The 22166-nt window shown below is 44.2% G+C and overlaps 1 protein-coding gene across 2 annotated transcripts in view; it reads left to right on the top strand.

The window, feature by feature from the left end:
- The window catches only part of LOC146830895 (fibrocystin-L-like), a 1171295-nt gene that overhangs the window by 689414 nt on the left and 459715 nt on the right, over nucleotides 1–22166 (top strand). For both annotated transcript variants that reach the window (XM_085605085.1, XM_085605086.1), the window contains exon 44: nucleotides 14853–15009. In XM_085605085.1, the coding sequence (XP_085461211.1) occupies nucleotides 14853–15009 (157 nt within the window). The remainder of the gene's footprint in view (nucleotides 1–14852; nucleotides 15010–22166) is intronic.

Genomic DNA, 22166 nt, shown 5'->3' with positions numbered 1-22166 from the left:
AGTGACCCCCTCATAAATGCTTCTCCATTTTAATATATCCCTTACAGATGCCCTGCTTGGGACTTGGTCCAAGCCCAGCACAAGGGCTCCTGTGAACAGGACTATTGCTATCTTCCCTGTCCAGGGGACCCCAATTCCCCTACACCCTACACCAGAGAGCTTGGTAGTCCAAGCCTCCACTTACCATGCAAATCCTGGCACATTCCCTACCACCACACCGGATAGGGAATCCAAGAGGCTAGACACCTTAGGCAAGAAGATGTTTTCTAGCCTGGCACTACGGTCCATGAACACTACATGCCTTATTGGCTGTTACTTCCATGCTCTATGGGATTCATTGCCCAGGTGCTGCACATGGTCCTGGATGTGGCCTTGATCATACTTTCCCAAGCTGTTGCAAATTGGAGAGATGCATCTAAGTTCACAATAAGATGTGGACTGAATACCAGAATACCTATATACTGAATACCTGAATAAGCAGAGCGGTTTCCCCAAAGGTGGCCTTACAGTGCTACGCCTGGCTGAGACCAACTTGCTCTCCAGGGGATATCCAAGCATCGCTTAAGAACATGCCCTTTGATGGCCCCTGGCTCTTTAGAGACAAGGTGGACTCATTACTGAAGTGGCTCAAGGACAGTAGGGCTACGGCAAGGTCCTTGGGCCTTTACATGGCCCCTCACCAACTCCAGTCTGCCTTTCACTCTTTTCGTGGCCACAGAAGGGGCTTCCAGCCACATCTATACCCTCCCAGTCACTACGGTGCACAAGCTTCCCAGCCTCAGCATGACCGAAGCCGTGGTACCCACAGACCTCGTGATTGGGCAGACAGAGGTAGGACCAGTCCACTAAGACCCAGGCAGCTGCAGCCTCCAAACCCTTGTAGTTTGCCCTCTGACCATCATGGGCACTAAGTGGGATGCATTATAAGCCATCACCTGCCCCATTGGAGGTCTATAAGATTAGACTAATGGGTCCTCCAAATTGTCTGAAGGACCTTTTCCCTACCCTTCATGACTACACCTCCACCAATGCCACCTTCTTTCGATAAGCTGACGGAGGACCATCTTTCTTTGCTCCGCCAGGAAGTTACAACTCTCTTGGCCAAGTTAGCAATAGAGAGGGTGCTGATGCCAGAAGTAGGTTGTGATTGCTATTCCAGCTATGTTCTGGTGCCCAAAAAGGACAGAGGCCTTTGTCCTATCCTAGACCTATGCCCTCTCAATTTCTTCCTCAAGATGGAAAAGTTCAAAATGCTCACTCTCTCTCAAACCCTGTCTGCCCTGGACCCTGTAGACTGCATGGCAGCATTGGACTTGCAGGACCCATACTTCCAAATTCCCGGCGTCCCTCCACCAAACAGTATACGCCAGCCGCAGAAACAAGTTTGTGGCATGGTGTGCAGCGAAACAGATTGACCCTCTTTCTGGTTCCTCAGGTCTTTCTCTTGATCCTTTCCCTTGCCCAGAAGGGCTCTGCTCTGGGCACCTTAAAGGCTATATTGTTCTGCTGTCTCAGCCTTTATGCGGTTGCCTGACTAGCAATCTCTCTTCCAAGTCCCTGTTGTACATTGGGTTCATGAAAGGTTTGCAACATATGTTTCCTCCTTCTCCCTCATCATGCTTCAGTGGGACCTTTATTTAATCCTGATGTTCTTGATGTGCACTCCTTTTTAGCTCTTGCACATCTGTCCTCTCAGGCTACTTACTATAAACATGGCCTTTCTGGTGGCAATAAAATCTGCGCTCGGAGGGTCAGTGATCTGCAGGTTTTGTCATCCAAGCCTCCATTTCTGAGCATCTACCTGGACAAGCTGGTTCTTTGCACTAGAGCTTCCTTTCTCCCGAAAGTGGTTATTCCTTTTCATGTAGGCCAGTCCATCACCATGCCTACTTTTTATGCTCTGCTGCATCCATCTAAAGAAGAGGAGTGACTCCACCTACTGGACCTAAAAAGTGCATTGTCTACCTTGACCGCATGAGAGATTTTCCGGTGAACAACCAGCTTTTTGGGGGGTATGTTAGACCGTAAAAGGGAAAGGCCTTGCAGAAGCAGACCATCTCCCAATGGATCATGCTCTGCATTAGATCTGCTATGTATTGGCCAAGAAACAATCCCATGAGGGATTGCATGCTCATTCAACTCAAGTCGAGGCTGTGGCCACTGTGTTAGCAGGCAGAGTTTGTTCCCGGTCATCTGCCAGGCAGCAACGTAGGCCTCTCTGCAAACCTTCACAAAGCACTACTGCCAGGATAGTCAGGTCCGTCGGGACAGGCACTTTGGCCACTCAGTTTGGCAGGACAATTTAGTATGTTTCGCAGACCTACCTTCGGGGAGGTATGGCTTAGGTATCTATTCTAAGATAAGGAATGTGCTGCTAGAAGTCTCTATCAGATGACCAAGTTACTTACTTTCAGTAACGCCTTATTATTATTTTATTCTTTCAAGTATACATAGAGCACACCCTCATCTCCAAAAGGATAACCCGGAACTGGACCTTACCTTGCTAGTTCCAGTCAAGACTCAAAAGTGAATACAGGCAGGCTTCACCTGTCTCTGAAATGCTAATAAATCTGGCACTACGCCTAGATTTTGGGGAAGAATATTCCAGTGGGTCACTGCCCAAAAATTAAAGGTGCGGCCACTCATTCTGATTTTCTTGATTATTTTACAAGATATTATAGCCTGGTTGGCAAAACTACTGCAAAGTGGACGAGTGCAGTCTTATTTCATTCAGCTTTTGAAGCAAACATTGTAGGTATACTGTGTAGAAAACTGCTAACAGATTTAAAAGAATTAGTGCAGCTCCTTTACCTTGATCTACTAGTGACCTGAAACTGTGAAACACCACCAGTAGGATCGACTCTGTACTGTTTTTGTCCCTGAATCTTGTTTGTGAAGGGTCTAACAGATAATTACTCTCCAAATATTGGATTAGTTGACAATTCTAAACTAATCTTTCCAACACCTTAGCCAGATAAGGTAACATTGAGATGGGACGATAATTAGATACAGTAGAGTCATCCACATGTGATTTCTTTGCCAGTGGCACCACTAAGCCTGTTTATAGGCTACTGGAAACTCAGCCATCTTCAAAGATTTATTCAGCAGTGCTGGTACATATGGAGCAAGTATGGTTGTTAGGAGGAAGTAAATGAAGTGTTGACAGGGGTCCAATGTGGCCCCCGACCTCACTTTCCCCATCATCTCCTCCACCATTTCCACTGACAGCTCAGCAAACCTACCCCAATTGGACATAGCTTCTGGGTGTAGTCTGGCATTCTTATATTGCTCCTCTTCTATGGAAGGTTGATCACCAAAAGTAAAAAAAATGGTTATGATTTTATTACTGAGAAATGTAGCTAATTCCTCACTAAAGGATGCGGAGTCTTTAAACTTTCTGATCCAGAGCTACTGCATGAGATAATTCCCTAACTATTTTAAGCAATTCTCTAGATGAACTACTATTTAATTATTTTATGAGGTATTAGCACTTGGTTTGTCTGAGTTGTTTATAGTAGTCTTTAAGAGCATTTTTGTAGCTCACTCGGTCCTCTGTTCTTTTAGTACGCTGTCACTTGCTATCAAAAACATTACAATCTCTTTTTGTAGCCCTCAATTCACTGGTATACCTCTTTTCAGATAATCTATTTGACAAATTCTCCTTCTTTATTGGAGTACAGACATCCAATGATAAAGACATCTCATGTACAAGCTCAATGGATGCTGTTTCCACAGAACACTCCTCCGTAATCACAGGGAGATTAAAGTTGCGGGTAAAAAGGGTTGGGTTGAATTTCCTCCATATTCTCTTTACAGCAGGGGGAGAGATCAGACTGTCAGTCATTTCACCCTCTAAGGAAAAAGAGAACTTCACAATAAATTGGCCTCACCACACTGATGAAATAACTACTGAATTTAAGTTAGAAAAAAGTAGTTTGAATGTATGCCCTGCCTTAAGGGTTGGACCCACTATCTACTGTAATACTGCATAACCTTTTTAATTTATTTTCCATTGATCTGCTCAAACTGTGCAATTGATCCTCAAAATGTAAATTAAAGTCACATATAAGGAGAAAATATTTACATTTTAATAAAAATGGGAAATGTTTATCTGCCATCTTTGCAGCAAACCATAGGGCATATTCTCAAGGTGCTCTCGCCGAGTTATCAGCACTTTATCGCAGCCAAAGTCGTGATAAATCTACCGCCCCATTCACAAGCTGTTGCAAACAGCCGATATAACCAGTTTTCCAGTGATAGCATTTTCAAAAAACATCGCCACAGATGAACCCGGCAACTATCGCTAATGAGATGCAGAGTAGGCGTTCCCGTGCCAAAAGCCGCGACAACACCACACCACAACATTGTCAACGACCAGCCAGATCTGCGATAAGATCACAAAAACATGGAATAAGGCGCGTCAGCACCAGGAAACTAACACCTGCTCCGACCTGGTGCAAAGTCGGACTACAAGCTGCACCAGAAAAGAGAGCCCAGCCCAGAGCCACACCTGAAGAACAAAAATGCAGTGGAGCCACTGAACATGCGTGCCAGACACCTAAGAGGCCCACAACACCCACCGCCACCACCCCCAGGACCACACGCGCCCGGGCCCCACCCCGGGCACCCCCCACCTCCCCCGGACAATGACACTTCACATCAACGGCACGAAAACATGAACAAAAACACCCGCCTAATTTCGCACAATTGCAACAATCAACATACATGTGAGCACTGAAATCCCGATTCATACATTCACCATTGAATGACCAAACAAAATGTCACATCCAAAATTGTCACCAAACAACTATTTTGAAGAGTCATGGCGGGGCATCCCTGGACAATCTGTGACTCACAGCCTGCAAGACAATATCCAAGATAAGAAGGTGTGTCAGGCACTCATCAAAGGACAGGGAGAGAGAGAAAGAGAGAGAGAGAAAAAAGTGAGAGAAAGAAAGGGAGAGACTGAACAAGGAGCGCAAGGCCAATCGGGCACTTGGCTCATGCAAACATGTCAACAGCTGTGTGTGTCTCGAAATCTGTGTACCCCAAATCACAGGCCTGGCGTCAAAGTCAGCGCGAAGTCCACATCACATCCAAGAAATGCTAGCAGTGGTCAGACTGATATCAGGAAGGAAAGCCCCTTTATCTCAACACACAAGGTTGAAGGCCAACCGAACCCCCGACCTTGGTCCTGAATGTGGCTGGCACACCCTCCGTGAGATACCATGCCATCCTCTGACGACTGCCACACCATGAACTGCGCCAATGAAACACCAACATGCCCACACACACTAGTCCCTGCATGACCTACACCTGCAAGGGATGCTCTTGACATATAAGTTAAAACTACCCATACGTCCAAACGCCGCACACACATACTACTCATTGCCCAGAGCTGTGGCATATCGTCCACTGAACTTCCGACGGTCTGAGGAGTGCCGGTGCCACGAGCCCAACAAACGCAATGGCAGGAATTCCCAGGCACATGCACAACCCCTGTCACGTGGAACTGTACAGTGCACAAATGCTGCATCTGTTGGGATCCCTACCAATATCAGTATTGCAAATCAGTTTCCGTCTGAGTTTCCGTCTTGCCTACGTCACCTGCGGCCAACCCTGGTTCCACTGTCGATCATGCACATTTGAGTGGCCCATGGAGGTCTGCCTATCCAACGTAACAGCAGCTGAATTGGATTATGATCTGACAGCGCGCCCCCTGTTGACCCACGAACAGGAGTGTCACTGGGATAGCCATGCATGAGATGCACTGATTATTGGCATATGTGCTGGCAGTTGCGCATGGGAGATTGCACAACTCCTCGTGTGCAGTGACCACATCGAGGCGCTCCCCTACTGGGCTGTGTTGTGGATTGGGGAAACGGCATGGACTGAGCACATCTGCCCAGACCAGTTAATGGATTGGCTCACCCTGGTGTTCCTTGAACCCGACAACGACATACTATTGGAACACATTGCACATGAGGCTGCGCTGGCATTCATGGACGAGTAACTACGTTCCTGCAGCCACATCGGATTGTCACCCAGAGCACAGGTCCCAAAACCTTGTTGCATCATAGGGAATGCTCACATTTCCCACCACAACAGAGGACATGTCTGCCTTCGTCTGGACTCTGAATGCATGTGCTTGAAACTTCGGGTGTTTACACACACCTGTGCAAGGTGATGCAGTTCCATGGTCGGAGCAGCACAGCGTTGTTTGGCAACTTACCAATTCGAACACACTGCTGGGGGAAGAGTACACAGGGCAATGTAGCACGACATGTGAACTTGATGGACCCTTTCATCTGATCACAGTCAGCAGAGCAGACACTCATCGCAGTCCGGTGGCAGAGCACTATGCAGACTCCAAGGGCTGTAAGTAATGCCCCCTCACACGGGGCAATGGGCAGACTCCAAACAACACATGACTCGTCCAGCAAGGCAAGGTGGGCTGAGACCGTTGCCATCCGTAATGATTGGTGTTCAGCTCTGCCTCCCCATTTCCTGCACCTCAAAAGTTTCCCATGCTGCGTGCAAGTGTCTTATGCATGTCCCTGCTTATTGTGGCCATTGCCTTGTCCGTACTGACAGCACATGCCAATAAAGTCTACGAAACTTCACTGGTGCCTAACTGTGATGAGTGTTGATTAGATTGACCACTCGTGTGCCACAATGAGCATCGTCCCTACACAAGGTGGGTCTGACTGACGCATGTACAATGGGGGTGGGTCCCTTTTGACAGCTCCACCTCTGTGAGTCAGACATTGTTTGGGGATAGTTACTGGCAGACCTGTGCACTTACGTGTCTTCAGCAATGTGAGTATGGTGTCCAACCTCTTATCATGTGGAGCACTGTCATAAATCATAACAGAATGTGTCTACACAGATGTGTGTAAGTAGGTATTCGAGGTGAAGTTCTCTTGTCACATGTGATATAGTACACCACTCCTGGACTGCTACCGATTTGGTCATTCCTACACACAGTCCTATTCAATACATGGACGTGTGCCTACGTTGGGGGGTTGTGAGATTGCTGTTAATGTGCAAGGGGGACACAGCAAGTACTCACCTTCACAGTCATCCAATTCACCATGTGTCTCAGGGATAAACATGCGCATTGATGTCATTCACCAGGGTGTATCTTCTTGTGCAATCATTGTCCCTACATCCAGCCATACTTTCATACATGAGTGAACATACTCATGACACATCTGTGTGAGTTCAAATGTTTTATTCACATTCTGGTGAATGACGGAGTTGGAGCTGTACATGATCATCCAAGCCCACATAACATGGAAGCCCAGTGGTGGGCCAACCAGAGTCCTTTGGGGATTGAAAAGTGATTGGGAAGAGGGTGAGTGCAGTCTGCAGAAGGATTGCTGTGTAATTGTCAAGCAGTGAAGATGTGGCAGTCCATGTCGGGGTCCGGGTGGATGTCGCAGAGTATTCCGGGCGTCAGTGGGAGGTGTTGTCCCAGGGCATGATGCATAGGGCAGAATCAGGCAGGAACAGGCCATCTGGCGGTGATGGATGCTACTACCTCCTTCCTCACACAGTCATTACCATCCACATCTTACTCCTGTGATACTTCTTGGGTGTCCGGTATGTGTGGCGGTGTAATGGCTGCATCACTGGGTGCCACTGACACATCAGGGTGTGAAGGTGATGGGGCTGCATCACTGGGTGCCACTGACACATCAGGGTGCGAAGGTGATGGGGCTGCATCACTGGGGGCCACTGACACATCAGGGGTCAGAGATGTGTGTGTCGAAGTTCCCGCTGCAGTTATCTGGGACTGGCTCAGTGGCAGCAATGGCAAGATGATGAACTGCAGGGCATGGAAGATGCCAGAACATCACCCTGGTGTTCATCCATGGCAGCCATACTTCCAGCCTGCATTTACTCCATGGTCTCCATTGTCCTCCGCATCTGTGCCAACTCTTTGCTGTCATCGCTGGTGGCTGTCTGACTGGACAGTTCCTGTATCCGAGCAATGACCCCAGCATGGTCAGCCAAGGATTGTCGATGAGCATGGTGCGGACAAGGGGTGTCCGTAAGGGACTGTACGTGGTCCCTGATGGGACTCAGACACCCACGTATGGCCTCGAGTTTGGCTGCCATGAGCTCGAAACCCACCCGGAGATGATCTGCCAACTCCACCTGGCAACCCAACACACAGCGTTGAAATTCCATGTATTGTTTGTGGGGGTCCTAGTAGACAGCAGTGGTTGTGTGTGTTTCCTGCTGTGTGGTCTGTGCAGATGGTGGGGTCACCTCGATGCAGCTGGCCTACCCTGCTCCTGGGGGTGGGCTGCGGAGGCTGTCCATTATCCGTTGGAGGGTGTCTTGACATATGTGCAGGTTGTCCTCTTCATCATCAATGATGGGGTTTGTGGTCTGCTCTGCAGTAAGTGTTGATTGTCCCTCTGCAATGTTAAGGGGAGATGCATGTTAACAAAGTTTCCCCTGTATGTTGATGCTTAACAGATGTTTACATACAGACTGCATGACAATGCACATTGTGACTGTTTTGGTGGAGCTGGCTGTTTGATGGCAGACAGTGCGATTTTCGACTACATGATGGATGTGTGGTAGTACCCGTACATTATCATCACACAATGTCAGTCAATGCCAGATGTGAGTGGCCAGTTACTACGCACAAGAGGAACCTGTTGTGTACTCTGTCCTGTGGTGTAGGTGTTGCACTTTAAACCACATTGGCGTCATTGCTGAGGTTCTGTGATTGCTATGTGTGTGTGCGGCATTGTGGGTGAGTTGCCCCTGCACCTCTGATTTCGTGTACCTTTATCCCTTTGAGGAGGTGTGCCTTTGAATTGTCTGCATTTCGGCGGCTGAAATGTTTACGACTTCGGTCATATGTGCTCTTGGACAGATTTTTTGGCCTTGTGCATTGTTCGTCTGCTCCGTGATTTGGACGGCATGGGTTGTGGGTGCACGTGGATATGTCAGAGTGTGACCTGCTCCTTTACGGATGTGATACGCACTGGGCCACCGCCATGTCGAATCGTGCACCATGTCATGTATATTGGCTGCTGCCATGCTATCGGTCATGCAGTGTCACTTGAATAGTCAGTGTGGCTCACACAGCCACTGCTTTTCTTTATTCATCACATGTGCGTGGCTGCGTTGTGTCGTTGGTGATTTGGAGGGGGCCCATATGTGCACATAGTGGACAGGGGCCTACTTGGTGTTCCTATGTGTGCTGCAGTGTGCCAAGGGTATCAGGGACATGTTCCACAGTCATTTTGGGTGTGCAGTGTAATACACATATTTGTGCATGTGTGCCTTTGTGCCCATCTCCCCCCGTCCCCCAGTCCCTGGTGGTTACTAACCCTGTTGCTGTTGGGTCAGGTCGTTTCGAGCTGTGTCCAGGCCCCCAACTCCTGCCACCGTCTCCACACTGATGACTGTGGCCACCATTTGCTCCAGCTCATCCAGCTCCTCCTGTGGCGCAGGGGGCCCACCTCCAGTCGCCCTTGCTGCCTTCCTGTTGGTGGCGAGCTTCTTCTTGGTTTGGCTGTGTACTTCAAGCCAGCACCTCTTGACCTCCTCCATTGACCTCCTCAACACTCCGACTGCATTAACGTTGGTGACGATGGACTACCATATTTCCATTTGGGTTGCCAGTGCCGCAGTGGAGGTGATAAACAGTTGTTGATGGTGTTCTGTCACCACCGTGACGATGATCCGATCTTCCTGAGCACTGAACCCAGTCTTCCTCTTACTCTTCTCCTTGCCCTTCCCCGAACACGGGGTTCCTGGCTGGTCCTCAGTGGGGCTTGTGGGGTTCGGTTTGTCCTCTGCACTCGGTCCGGGTGCATCCATGGTGCTACGCTGTTCTAATAGGTTTTATTATTTGTTTTTGTGCTTTTATAGTGCATTTTCCTGCATGACGTGTGGGAATTGCAGGCCTGTCGCTGGTTTTCGCTGATTTTGGTATCGTGCTTTGTGGCATCGCATTTTGGGCGTTCGTGTTTCGCATTTTTTGTTTGTTGCATTGGTTTTTACGCGGTCATTTTGCGCGTTATCATGCTGCTATCGCTTGGTGCCGCCGGGTTGGGAATTGGACGTTAAGAAGGTGTTGTTTTCTCGCGATGGACTGAGATATGCAAAGTTGCGTTAAGCTAAATTTGCGATGGCTATCCCACGTTCTTGAGAATATACCCCTGTGAGTTTTTTCAAGGAGGTATATATACAATGGCCCCTCCTAGAATTACTGTATTGCTCAATAAGATTTTAAAAGTTAGCATTTCACAATCACAGTCACCTCCCATGTTGTCGTTCACACTCACACATTCAAAAATGTTGTTATAGCCTATTGCAATACTCCTCTATCTTCCAGCTTGGTCACATTTGAATACGTTATAGTCAACTGGTATGGCAAGGGACAAGCCAAGAGACGAAACTCTGTCCGAGTGAACAGAGGAAAGGACTTTGAAACTTTCACCAAGCTTGTTGAAGAAACTACCCGAGAGCCTGAATCGAGAGTGCCTCCTGTAGAAGTCTCAGGGACATTAGACTTCACCCCGGCAGCCATCGGAATTCCTGTGCGAGGAATTCTGCTTGCAGGTAAGGCCTCCGTAGAGTAATCCGGAGTCTCTAGTTCTACTGTGAGGATCGCGGACTGGGCACCTTTGAAACTTTCGCTGAACCCGTGTGGGCCGCTGCAGCTAAGAGAGAGCTGACGCCACTGAGAGCCCACCTGAATCTGAACCATTGAACCTGTCGCTGGATCCGTGTGGGCTGCTGCAGCTAAGAGAGAGCTGCCGCCGCTGAGAGCCCGCCTGAATCTGAGCCCTTGAACCTTTTGCTGGATCCGTGTGGGCCGTTGCAGCTAAGAGAGAGCTGCCGGCACTGAGAGCCCGCCTGAATCTGAACCCTTGAACCTTTCGCTGGATCCATGTGGGTCGCTGCAGCTAAGAGAGAGCTGCCGCCGCTGAGAGCCTGCCTGAATCTAAACCCTTGAACCTTTTGCTGGATCCATGTGGGCCGCTGCAGCTAAGAGAGAGCTGCTGCCGCTGAGAGCCTGCCTGAATCTGAACCCATGAACCTTTCACTGGATCCTTGTGGGCTGCTGCAGCTAAAAGAGAGCTGCACTGCTGAGTGCCCACACCCTTGTCAACATTTGCATCATCGTGATTCGTCCTGTGGGCCACCGCAGCTAAGAGAGAGCTGCTGCCACTCTGAGTGCCCGCACCCTTTGCCACTCTGCATCATCATGGTTCGTCCTGTGGGCCGCCATAGCTAAAGAGAGAGATGGTGCCGCTGAGTGTGCGCACCTTTTGCATATGGGCATCATCATGATTTGTCCTGTGGGCCGCCGCAGCTAAGAGAGAGCTGCTGCCGCTGAGTGCCCGCACCCTTTGCCACATTGCATCATCCTGATTTGTCCTGTGGGCCGCCGCAGCTAAGAGAGAGCTGCTGCCGCTGAGTGCCCGCACCCTTTGCCACTTGGCACCACCGTGATTTGTCCTGTGGGCCGCCGCAGCTAAGAGAGAGCTGCTGCCACTGAGTGCCCGCACCCTTGTTAACTTTGCACCATCGTGATTTGTCCTGTGTGCTGCCGCAGCTAAGAGAGAGCTGCTGCCGCTGAGTGTCCGCACATTGTTCACCCTTGTCGAGGATTGTCACCATCGTCTCGTGGGACACCGCAGTTAAGAGAGAGCTGCTGCCGATGTGAGCCCACCATGGAGCTGCACGACGAGAGTCATCGCCACCACCAGCCCGGGCCGCCGCAGCTGCGTGCTGCTGCCGCTGAGAGCCTGCCTGTCCCCAAGTGCCCAAATCATTGTGGATGCACGCTATGGACCTCTGCAGCCAAGACTTGTGGTCGCCGGGAGTCCGCCTGTCACCATCTCTGCTTCTTCGATAAGCTGCGTGCTGTGTCCCCTTTCACCGACAGGTATCTGGTGCGCAACGGGTCGCGTAGGCCCCATCCTTGAACTCAGTCAGTGTCACGTACTGGTGAATACGTATTGCCTTTTGTAGTCCTTGCTGGATGACGTGAATTGTAGTTGTTGAAACTCTTTGAGAATTTCGAGTTAAACTATTAGATAAAGATATTATTTTTCGATACCTACCTGAGTTGTGTCCTTTTGTGGTTTCGTTACCACTGTGTTGTACGTGGTCATAAATGCTTCACACACTGCCTCTGAGATAGGCCTAACTGCTCGTGCTACGTTACCACTGGGTTGAGCAGGTGTTGTCAAAGGGGATAGCCCCCTGGCCCTGGCATAGGAAGAAGGGTTCCTATTTGGACATTGGCGCCCGCCATTGCCAACTGGAGACCCCCATTTCTAACAATTGATCATTGTAATGAAATATAAAAGTAGAGTTAAGTATTCCTCAGATTCTCAGCGTTTCCACATGCTGTACCTAGCAGAAAGGGCTTTTTGACCTTGACATCAATATGCAGGTATTGTGGAGGCTGCATAGCATTCAGGACATTTTTGTGTGGCAAAACTGTAACTTGGCGTCTTTAAAGGATCATTTTTCTGTATTTGCTCTCAAGTCCGAGTGAAAGATATATGGTTTCTGCTGTAGGTCAGTCCCTCTTTTTTGTTCAGTTAGGGGAGGTAATACCATTTTATTGTAGTGCAATGTGCATGTCATGGTCATTCAGCGGGCCACCTGGTGGTTTGTGCTGCATTGGCATACTGTGTCCCTTGTTGTTGTGCACTTCATTGACTTGTCATCGATGAACAGGGACTGAATACATTATTTGGAAACTGATTGCAAGAGATGGCATTCTATAGATTTTCGAATTTGTTACTGGGCAAGATCCGGAGAGTGGTGGTAATACTGCTGGTAACTGAGCCTTCTCTATAGAAATAAGAGGCCTAAATACACTACACTGAACTGTTTGCAGTAATGCACTCCCATGGTATCACATTGCATTTGTTCTTGTTTTACCGAAGTTCTGAAGTGCAATATTTTCCAATCTTGGCTGTCCGAGGTGTCCTCTGTTGGCCTGTGTAGTTCCAAATATGATCCCTGCCACCTGCAGCCTCCTCAGGTCTCACACCATTGTTGCAAAACTTTTCCTGCCCACGGTTCTACACAATTTCCAAGGACTACTGAGCAACACAGTAGGCTCATGTCAAATAATTTTTTCATGCTTTAGGGGGCGATTACTTCAGTCCATCCACCATTATATCGGGAAGTGGGACCACCCATCTACAAGGTGGTAGTCCCACAAAGCTGATTACAATGCTGCTGCCACCATGGCGGTCGCACTCCCCATATTTTACATTGCGGCGGGTGCTGCTAGAAGCAGTACCCGCCGAAATCTCAAAACGGCACATTTCACATTTCCCAGCACTACGTGGCATATGGTGACCCCCAAACCTAAAACGAAAGTGCCCTGAGAAAAGGGGGGCCCGCTACAGGCCCCCAAAGTCCATCCCTGCCAGCCTTTCCATTGCGGATGAACCACTATGGAAAGGCTGGCAGGGATGGACCATTGTAATACCTACAGCCGTGCCTGGTAGGCACCCTCGCCATTTCAGGAATAGGGAGGCCCTCCCCTGCATTGTGGGCTCAAGGAGCCCGTTGGATGCTTGCCGATTGGAGCAATAATATGGCATGCGGAAAATGGCTTCACGATGGCGGTTCACCAACATCGCAATCAGCCCCTTAGTTAGTTAAAACCATGCATGAAGATACACACTGTAAAAGCAAAAAAAGTACCTACATAGAGCACTTCTGTTGTTATAGCATGTTTGTATACATTTAACTTATTCATGCAACTTGACTACACTTTTTAAAGATGCATAGACGCCTGTATTTTCTAAATACTTTTAAGGAATGCAAGTCACGTCGCAGGTTGTTATTTGGACTAAAGTGGGATTTAACATGGCGTTTACCAGTACCTGAGTTCATAATAGTGTTACGGATATTAACTGGAGCTTTATTTTGGCAGAGTGCAGACAAGTAGAGTCGCACTAGCAAAACAGTATCAACTATATGTCTGGCCATCTTTTGTTGTCATCAACATACTTCATTTGCTGCTATGTACAGTTGTGTTCTAGCTGCTATGTGCAGTTGGGATCTAGCTGCTATGTGCAGTTGGGATCTATTGACTGAAAAAGTTCCAGTAAATGACAACCCCTTTTACAGATATAGATTGGGAAGTGGTGCAGTTCCTCGGTCCCTACAAGCAGTAGCCATGTATTTTTATTCCACCTTGCATCTGGGAAGGAGTGGAGCACTATATCATTTCTAGCAGACACTTATCCTGCTTACCCTGCACAACTTATCGTGGGTAGTGGCAACTGTGCCATATATTGCCCAGTCCAACTAAAATATTCTTCTCTGACTATAAATGACGTTTCATATGGAGGGTGAGTATGTTTCCACCTACAAGACCCACCTTACTGTACTGACACCCAGTGACATAAAGGTTTCCACCTAGTATGTTAGAACCTATATGGAAAACAAACAAAGGAGAGGCACTTTTTTAATGGATCTGCCACAAAAAACCTTCCAATGTGGCTGAACATCAACAAGTATATAGCATACAATACAGATGAGAAGTCTTTCGATCCTGCAAAACTCCAAACCATGAACAACAGACATATCAAAGGTAACACCAGAACATCTTTCAAATCGCCAACATCTATTGAGATAGCTATTTTAAGGGATTATTTAATGCTATGTTACCCTTTACTTTGTGGTTGGAACTATGTTTCTCATTCTAATAGCATAGTTTGGATCATCGCCTTTTGCAAAGTTCTTCAATAATATTCTTTATGTAAGCTTTCTTCACTGGGTCCATTGACATGAAAGTTTGTATGTTTATTAATATAAGAACATTGCCTTTATTGCAGGACCATGCTGACTTCTTCTACATTGATGTTTGGTCTTCCAATTACACCTGGGGAGGTGACTCACCTCCTGAAGACGGCTCATTGGCTGTTATCACCCAGGGACAAACAATCCTGCTGGATGCAAACACCACTGTAATGAAGATGCTCGTCATTCAGGGTAAATTTGACGTGTTCTCAATTTCAGACTCAATGAACAAAGTAACTACACAGGAGTTTAATATTGTGACAGAGTAATCAGTTTGGAATGCCTGAAATCACAGAGAAGAATGCCCACAAAAGAGATTGTTATCATCAAAGAACTGAATATAGGATAGGAAAGTAGGTTTATGAACACTTGTGAAATCTAACCACTACACATTGAAAAGTGGTATGCTTACAATTATTAATAATTTGTGTCTCAAGAAGCTAGATGTTATTAAGGTGTTACACTTAAAGTCTTTATCATAATCAAAATGCCCTGCACACAGCCTGACATATCTTATTCCTGTTTCTTTTCTCCAACATCAGACATGGTCTCTTCATTAACATGTACACCAGATACAAGTTCATGTTAGGAAATGCAGAATGTCATTAGATAATGAACGTAAACAACTTAGAAAATGTGCAAAACATAGAGAAAAATGTGATTTTCTCTCCACAGTTCCCTCCCTATTTTCATCACTTGTATCCTGACTCATATCTGGCTCTGATAATATAACATAGTATCATTTTAATGTTTCCATTAAAATTATTGAAATTGCTAGATTCCACAACTCACATTCACTATCTTAACTAAATACTAAGATCCCAATTTTGCAAGCCTTTTCTTCGAGTAGTTTCTATTTTAATGTCCTCGTACGTAAGACCTAATTGCTGAATATCCTGGAGTATGATTCACTGAAAAAGCTTTTTAAATTGCGCCCTAGAGGAAACTGGGAGCAAAGCCCAGCACTTTGCAAGGCCCAGAGCGTCTCCTCATGTTTTTGGAGGGAGGAGAGGAGATTAACTCTCAGAGACTTCGATCCGCTGTTCGAATGGAGTTCCGTCCAATACCAAGTGTCTGAAAGTTAGTTTGTGCATCGAATGGGCAAAGTGTGCTTTCAATATTTATGTGAAAAATGAAATTGATAGGGGTTATTTTGTGTGATCCGAAAGAAGGCTTATTATACATGTTACATGTCAGAAAGCGTAGAGTGCTTTACCAACCCTAGTAAATATTGTTCATAATCATATGAACGATTATGTTCACAACGTTGGTGCAGCAGGTTTCACATTTTGGAGAAAACTACCTCTTGGATGGATCACAATGGATCACATTTCGTTTCCTCTCTTTAACCTCCTACCTGTCTGTAGAGGTATCAGGTTTCTTTAAAGTGAACAATTACATGAGATGGATTAAATGTATCAGTATACCTGCTTTTTTGATTAATTTGGATAGTCAAACCTCGTTAAGCTTGCAATGCATGTAATATTTTGTAGGTTCAGTTCTTTCCAAATTTCTTTGAATATTAGGAAGATTCATGTAATGAAAAGATGCAATCAGTTGTCACTGCCAGTGTGACCCTGCAATTGTATTCATTTTCTCTATGATGATATTAGATAATTTAGTCAAAAAAACAATATGCAAGAAGTAGGGCCCTCTATGAGAAAAGGTACAGCAGCGTTGGCAGTTTTTTGTACCAAGAGCACCATTGGTCCACAAACTGTGCAGGTGAAATTGAACATCACATATTTCACTGATGCAACTGGTGCCAAAGTTATATGTTGGCTAACCAACCGGTGCACTAGTCAGGTATCTTTAGATTGGTGCCAATGACTCTGCATAATTTTCCATTGCCTTTGCGGCTTAGTTAATGAGGATACCTTTTGTACCTGTAGCATCTGCCAAAATGATCACAATACCCACATTTATTATGAAGAATTTTCTTTATATCATTAACACATATTGGGCCTGATGTACAAAACACTGGTCACAAAAATATTGGTCGCAAATTGTGACCAGTTGGATTTTTGCAGACCAGCCTCTGTATTACTTGGTGAGTTCACAAATTTCTGTTTGGAGTGGGTCACAGTTACCTGCCTCATGAATATTAATTTGGTAGGTCACACATTGTGACTTACTGCAATTGGATGCAATCAAATGGGTGGTGGCCCTCTGCGGTCAGCAGACCGCTACAAACAACAAATGCTTCTATTGGCATGTATAAAAAAGGACAAGAATGCAATATCTACTAACACATCTTAATCAATGCAAATTGATTGATGAGAGAGAGAGAGAAAAACTAATCAAATACTCAAAAAACCTGCAAAATGAGTTCAATGTATATATTTTTCAATCAATAATGCGTATATTCAATAAATATTATTACAGTTGCTCCATAAGGTACATAAACCATACTCATAGAGGTGCTCAAGTGTAAAGTGCCATGAAAGAAGAAAATGTAATACATATTAAATTTACAAAAACAGTAAACACAGCTACAGTAGCAGGCTACTGCTTTATCCTCTCCAAATATTGAACTCTGGACTACGAGCCCTTAGTCCCCTATGTGTGTTTACTGTCTGTATATTTCGCACTAAGTCCAGGCATTGAACCACTTAGGAATAGTTGGTGCTTCTCCAGTGAGAGAGAGTAGGTTTTTTCCTCTTTTTCCCCTTTTAATTGTAAATACAATTTTTCTTTTTTAGGTTGCCCTCAACCCTTTTTCTCCTCTTTATGGCCTGATGAAGACCCGTAGTTAAGTTTTTAAATTATCTCATCTATTATTCACATTGAATCATCTACAATATCTTTTTTTCTGTTTAGAATGCTCATGAAGTTATATTGAGAAACAAATAAAAAATATTCACCAATATTCAAACAATTCAATTCAATCAGGGTGAATAAAAGAAATATGAACGCTTATCAATTTCATAATCCAGAACTCAAATGAAAGATATAAACAATTTAAAAAACAATATGCATTTTTGAAAATGTTCAAGAGAAAAGAAAAAGAGAGAAGCATAAGAAAGAAAAGAAAGAGAAAAAGGAAACATAAATAATTAGCAATAATAGCATTGCAGTACTAACAGTATTAACCTATTAAAGATTTTCCAACATTTATGGAGGTTCATAACTGGTAACATTAGATTTGGATAGAACAGATTGTCTGGATAAGAACGACATGAGTGGTAACCATAATAAATATTTTGTAATCATTAAAAGAATAGAAGTGACGTGCACGGTCCAATCTGTAACGATGACATAAAAGATTCCACCAACCAGTAAAAGTAATTTTAGTGATGTCTTTCCAGTTTGTGGTGATAAACTGTAGGGCAATAGCTATAATTAAATCTATAAACTTTCCTACACTCCCTTGAGAACACCATAATGGGGAAGAACCTCCTAAAATATTTGCAAAATATCAAAAGAGAAAGGAAAGTCAAGGCCAAAATTTTGTTCAGCTTCTTCCATACGAGCAACCAAATCTTTTTAACCAAAGGGCAAAGAGTCACTTTTATCATTTTGCATTATTAGGGGTTAGTAAAAGCCTCTTATAAAAATAATATAGCGTTTGTTTTGTACTTGCTGAGCGAGAGGAAGCATGGATCTTAGCCCATATGGTGCCAGGTTTGGATAGAAAACACCTGATGGAGATTCCTCTCCATTAATGCTGTGATTTTCATATTGATTTCATTTATGTTAATTTTAATGGTTTCTTTAATTTTATTTATATGTAGGATACCTAAACAATTAATGCATTTTGAATTCCATGTAAACGCTGTGTCTTTAAACATATCTGGGAGGCAATATTGTTTAGGGGCAGGACCTCCGATTTATCTATGTTAAGTTTATATCCGGACACTATAGAGTATTCATTTAGTAAAGAGAAAAACACCAGTACAGACATGTTTGGGTTAGATAAATATAATAAGATATCATCCGTATATGCTGTATGTGTAATGCTGATTTTCTTAAATTGAAGCCAGTGAACTTTGGAGAATGGCATATTTTTTCCAAGAAGGGTTCTAAAGCTAAAGTAAATAAAAGTGCAGATAAAGGGAAAGCTTGTCTAGTTCCCCTTTATAGGGAATAATAATTACATTGATGACCATTAACCCAAATTGAAGTGGAGGGCGCCGAGTATAATAACTGAATGTATTGAATGATGTCAGGACTGAAGCCATGCCATTTCAGTGCTCCCAAAATGAACTCCCAGTTTACTCTATCGAATAACTTTCCCGCATCTAGAGTTATGGCAGCTACAGGTTAGTTCAACTTGGAAGCCAAATTAATTATATTAAGGGAAGCTCTGGAATTGTCCTCAATAGAACGTCCCTTTACAAACCCTGACTGATGTTTAACATCTAAATTGGGGATGACCTGATTAATACAGAGAGCCAATAATTTGGATTTTTTTTTACAATCCATGTTAATTAATGAGATAAGTCTGTAGTTACTACACTGAGATGGATCCTTCTCCTTCTTAGGGATGAGACAAAGGATGGCCTACGTAAAAGAGCCTTGTGTCCTTCCCATATTAGAAAATGAGTAATGAGAAGCAATAACTTAGGAACTAACTGGTGCTTGAAATGAAGAAAGAAACGTACAGAAAAACTGTCAGGCACAGGAGTTTTATATTTTGGAAGGTGATGAATGGCGTTAGCAATTTCTTGTTTCGAAATTGGACTATCAAGAGAGGACAAGTCCACATTATTTTCTTGAGGTATGGGAATGGATTGAAAATAAGCGTCCATCTGTTCAATTGAAGGGGAGGATTCAGGGGTATATAAATTAGTGTAGTATTCTGTGAAGCACTCTAATATCTTGGGGCCACTAATATGCCTGATCCCAGCATTATCCATTATAGTAACAATCTTGGATTTTATTTTTTTTATTTTAAGGTAGTTAGCCAGAGATTTGCTAGCCTTATTCCGAGCACCATACATTTTAGCATTAGACTTAAGCAAATTACCACAGACACTATCCCAGGACTGTTTAAAATATTGCATTAATAGCTTTAATGAGTTTAGACAAGGAATTTGGGTGATTTGAAGAACAATATCCATAGTCTAGGATCTTAATTTGTTTTAAGAGTAGCGTCGGATCTCTAAGTGCCTTCCTCTTTTTATTTGCAACAAAATCTATTATAAACCCCGTAGCAGTTGCTTTAAATGCATCCAAAATAAAATTCATTTGTGAGTCAGAGGGAAGATTATTCTTAAACAATTCCTGTAAGAATAATGCAAATTGCTCTGTAACATGATTATCCAGCTGAGGAGCATTATTGAATCTCCATCTGCGTGAGGTGGGTGTTGGAGTAGGACAATCAAAATCTACAATGACAGGAGTGTCATCTGAAACAAGTATTGAACCTATCTCAGCATGTGTCAAGAATTGAAGAGTGGATTGTGTGAAAATATGTAATCTATTCTAGGATGAGATCGGTGAACTGGTGTGAAAAAGGAGAACTCCTTAACATCAGGCTGTGAAGTTCTCCAAACCTCTATCAGCCCTCTAGATATAGCTTTTTGAAAGGTCCTATGTATTTTGTTTGGAACAAACCTGGTTTGAGATTTCCGACCTAAAAAAGGATCCATATGTTGATTCCAACCGCCACCCACTTCCAGATTTTTCGATGCATGGGAAGAAAGGAGAGTGGAAAATTCATTCCAAAATGTTAAATCTATACCATAAGGACCATAAACATTTCATATAGAAAACTGGATATCATGTACCTTAATGTTTAACTAAAGCCATCTACCATTATCTTCTTTAACTTCATTCAGCAAATGATTACATAACGATTTATGAAATAATATTATAACACCATTCTTATTATTCACAGCAGGGGAGGTGAAAACACTCCCAACCCATTGCCTGCATAAGGAGGGTATATAATGCTTCTAAGGTGCGTTTCTTGTAATAAAGCTACTTGGCATTTCAATTTTGATAGATGAGACAACACTCTTTGCTTTTTGGCTGGTTTACGAATGCCCTTAACATTCCATAAGGCAATACGTAAACCACTCATCGGAGGGATATATAAAGAGCTATTAAAAAGTACATAGTAGATCTGAAATAGGTAAGTGTCTTAACCAGCCCCACAATAATTGTGAGAGAAAACTGTGGAAATCTGGGAACACATGACTAACAATAAACAAAAAAGCAGTATTTACAAAGAGTATAGGAAAAGATAGAAGGAAAAAGATCGAAGAACAGTTAAAAGAATAAACATGTTTATCCAACCCTACGGGAGCTGTAGAAAGTAATAGAGAACCAAAAGAGCTATTTTGTATTTAAATTCTTTTACTGTATAACAATGAAAAGAAGAATAGAAGGAAGTGAAAGAGAAAGATGAGAGAAAAAATGATGGGAAGACGAGAGGGCGAGAGGAGCAAGGGGAGAACATGGGATCCCCTGGTATGTATAAAAAAGTGAGATGGCAAAATGCCAAAGAGCTTTAGCCATGGAAGTCAAGAACAAAAAGAACAAAAATATTGAGAAGGGGGCAAGAAAAACAGACACCGCTCTGAAAAGAAACACCAAGAATAAGTACACATGATAACAACAAGTAGTGGAAGGGCAATGTAAAAGTGAAGAATACTTAACCAACACAGCACCATGGGGACTTACCATACATTAAGGTGACAGTGCAGTCAAACAAAACGTGGACATTGGAATAGATGGACACTACTGAACAAAGACATCTCCATCCAATCAAGGGGAGGGTAGGGACCTGCAAAGAGAAAAAATAGAAGACCACCTGTTAAATAAGAGATGTGGAAAATTTAAGATTTACTAAGTTCCATGTCTTCTCCTTTGTGCACATATATACATTTCTTGAGCTATGCAGGGTCTTCAAAATTAATTGTCCTTTCTTTATATGTTACGTTGAAGAACCAGGATGGATGAGACCATAACGAGTGTTCATGGATCGAAGCGTTGGTCTGAGATCTAAAAACTCCTTTCGCCGATTAGCAGTAGACCCTGAAACATCTTGACTGAAAAATATCTTCTGACCACACCATAACATTTGTTTGCGTAGTTTGGCGTCTGTAAGAATCATCATTAATTCAGAGTACTGAAGAAAATGGACAATAATCTCTTGCGGTCGGTTCGAGGTTGGGACGTTGAAAGGACCAATCCTGTGTGCCCTCTAAATATTTAGATCCGTAGGTTTCAGCATGTCTACTATTTTTGGTTTATGCATCTTCAAGAAACTGATTATGTCAGGGCCCTCCGAGCTCTCCGGTATGCCATAAATTCGTACGGTATTGCGTCTGTCACAATTCTCCAAATCTTCTGATATCTTCTTTAACTGAGTAACCTCTTTAGATAAAAGATCCACCTTA

This window comes from Triturus cristatus, chromosome 5_1, assembly GCF_964204655.1.
Source record: "Triturus cristatus chromosome 5_1, aTriCri1.1, whole genome shotgun sequence".
In the NCBI taxonomy this organism is placed as follows: domain Eukaryota; kingdom Metazoa; phylum Chordata; class Amphibia; order Caudata; family Salamandridae; genus Triturus; species Triturus cristatus.
This window is presented reverse-complemented; position numbering and strand designations above follow the sequence as displayed.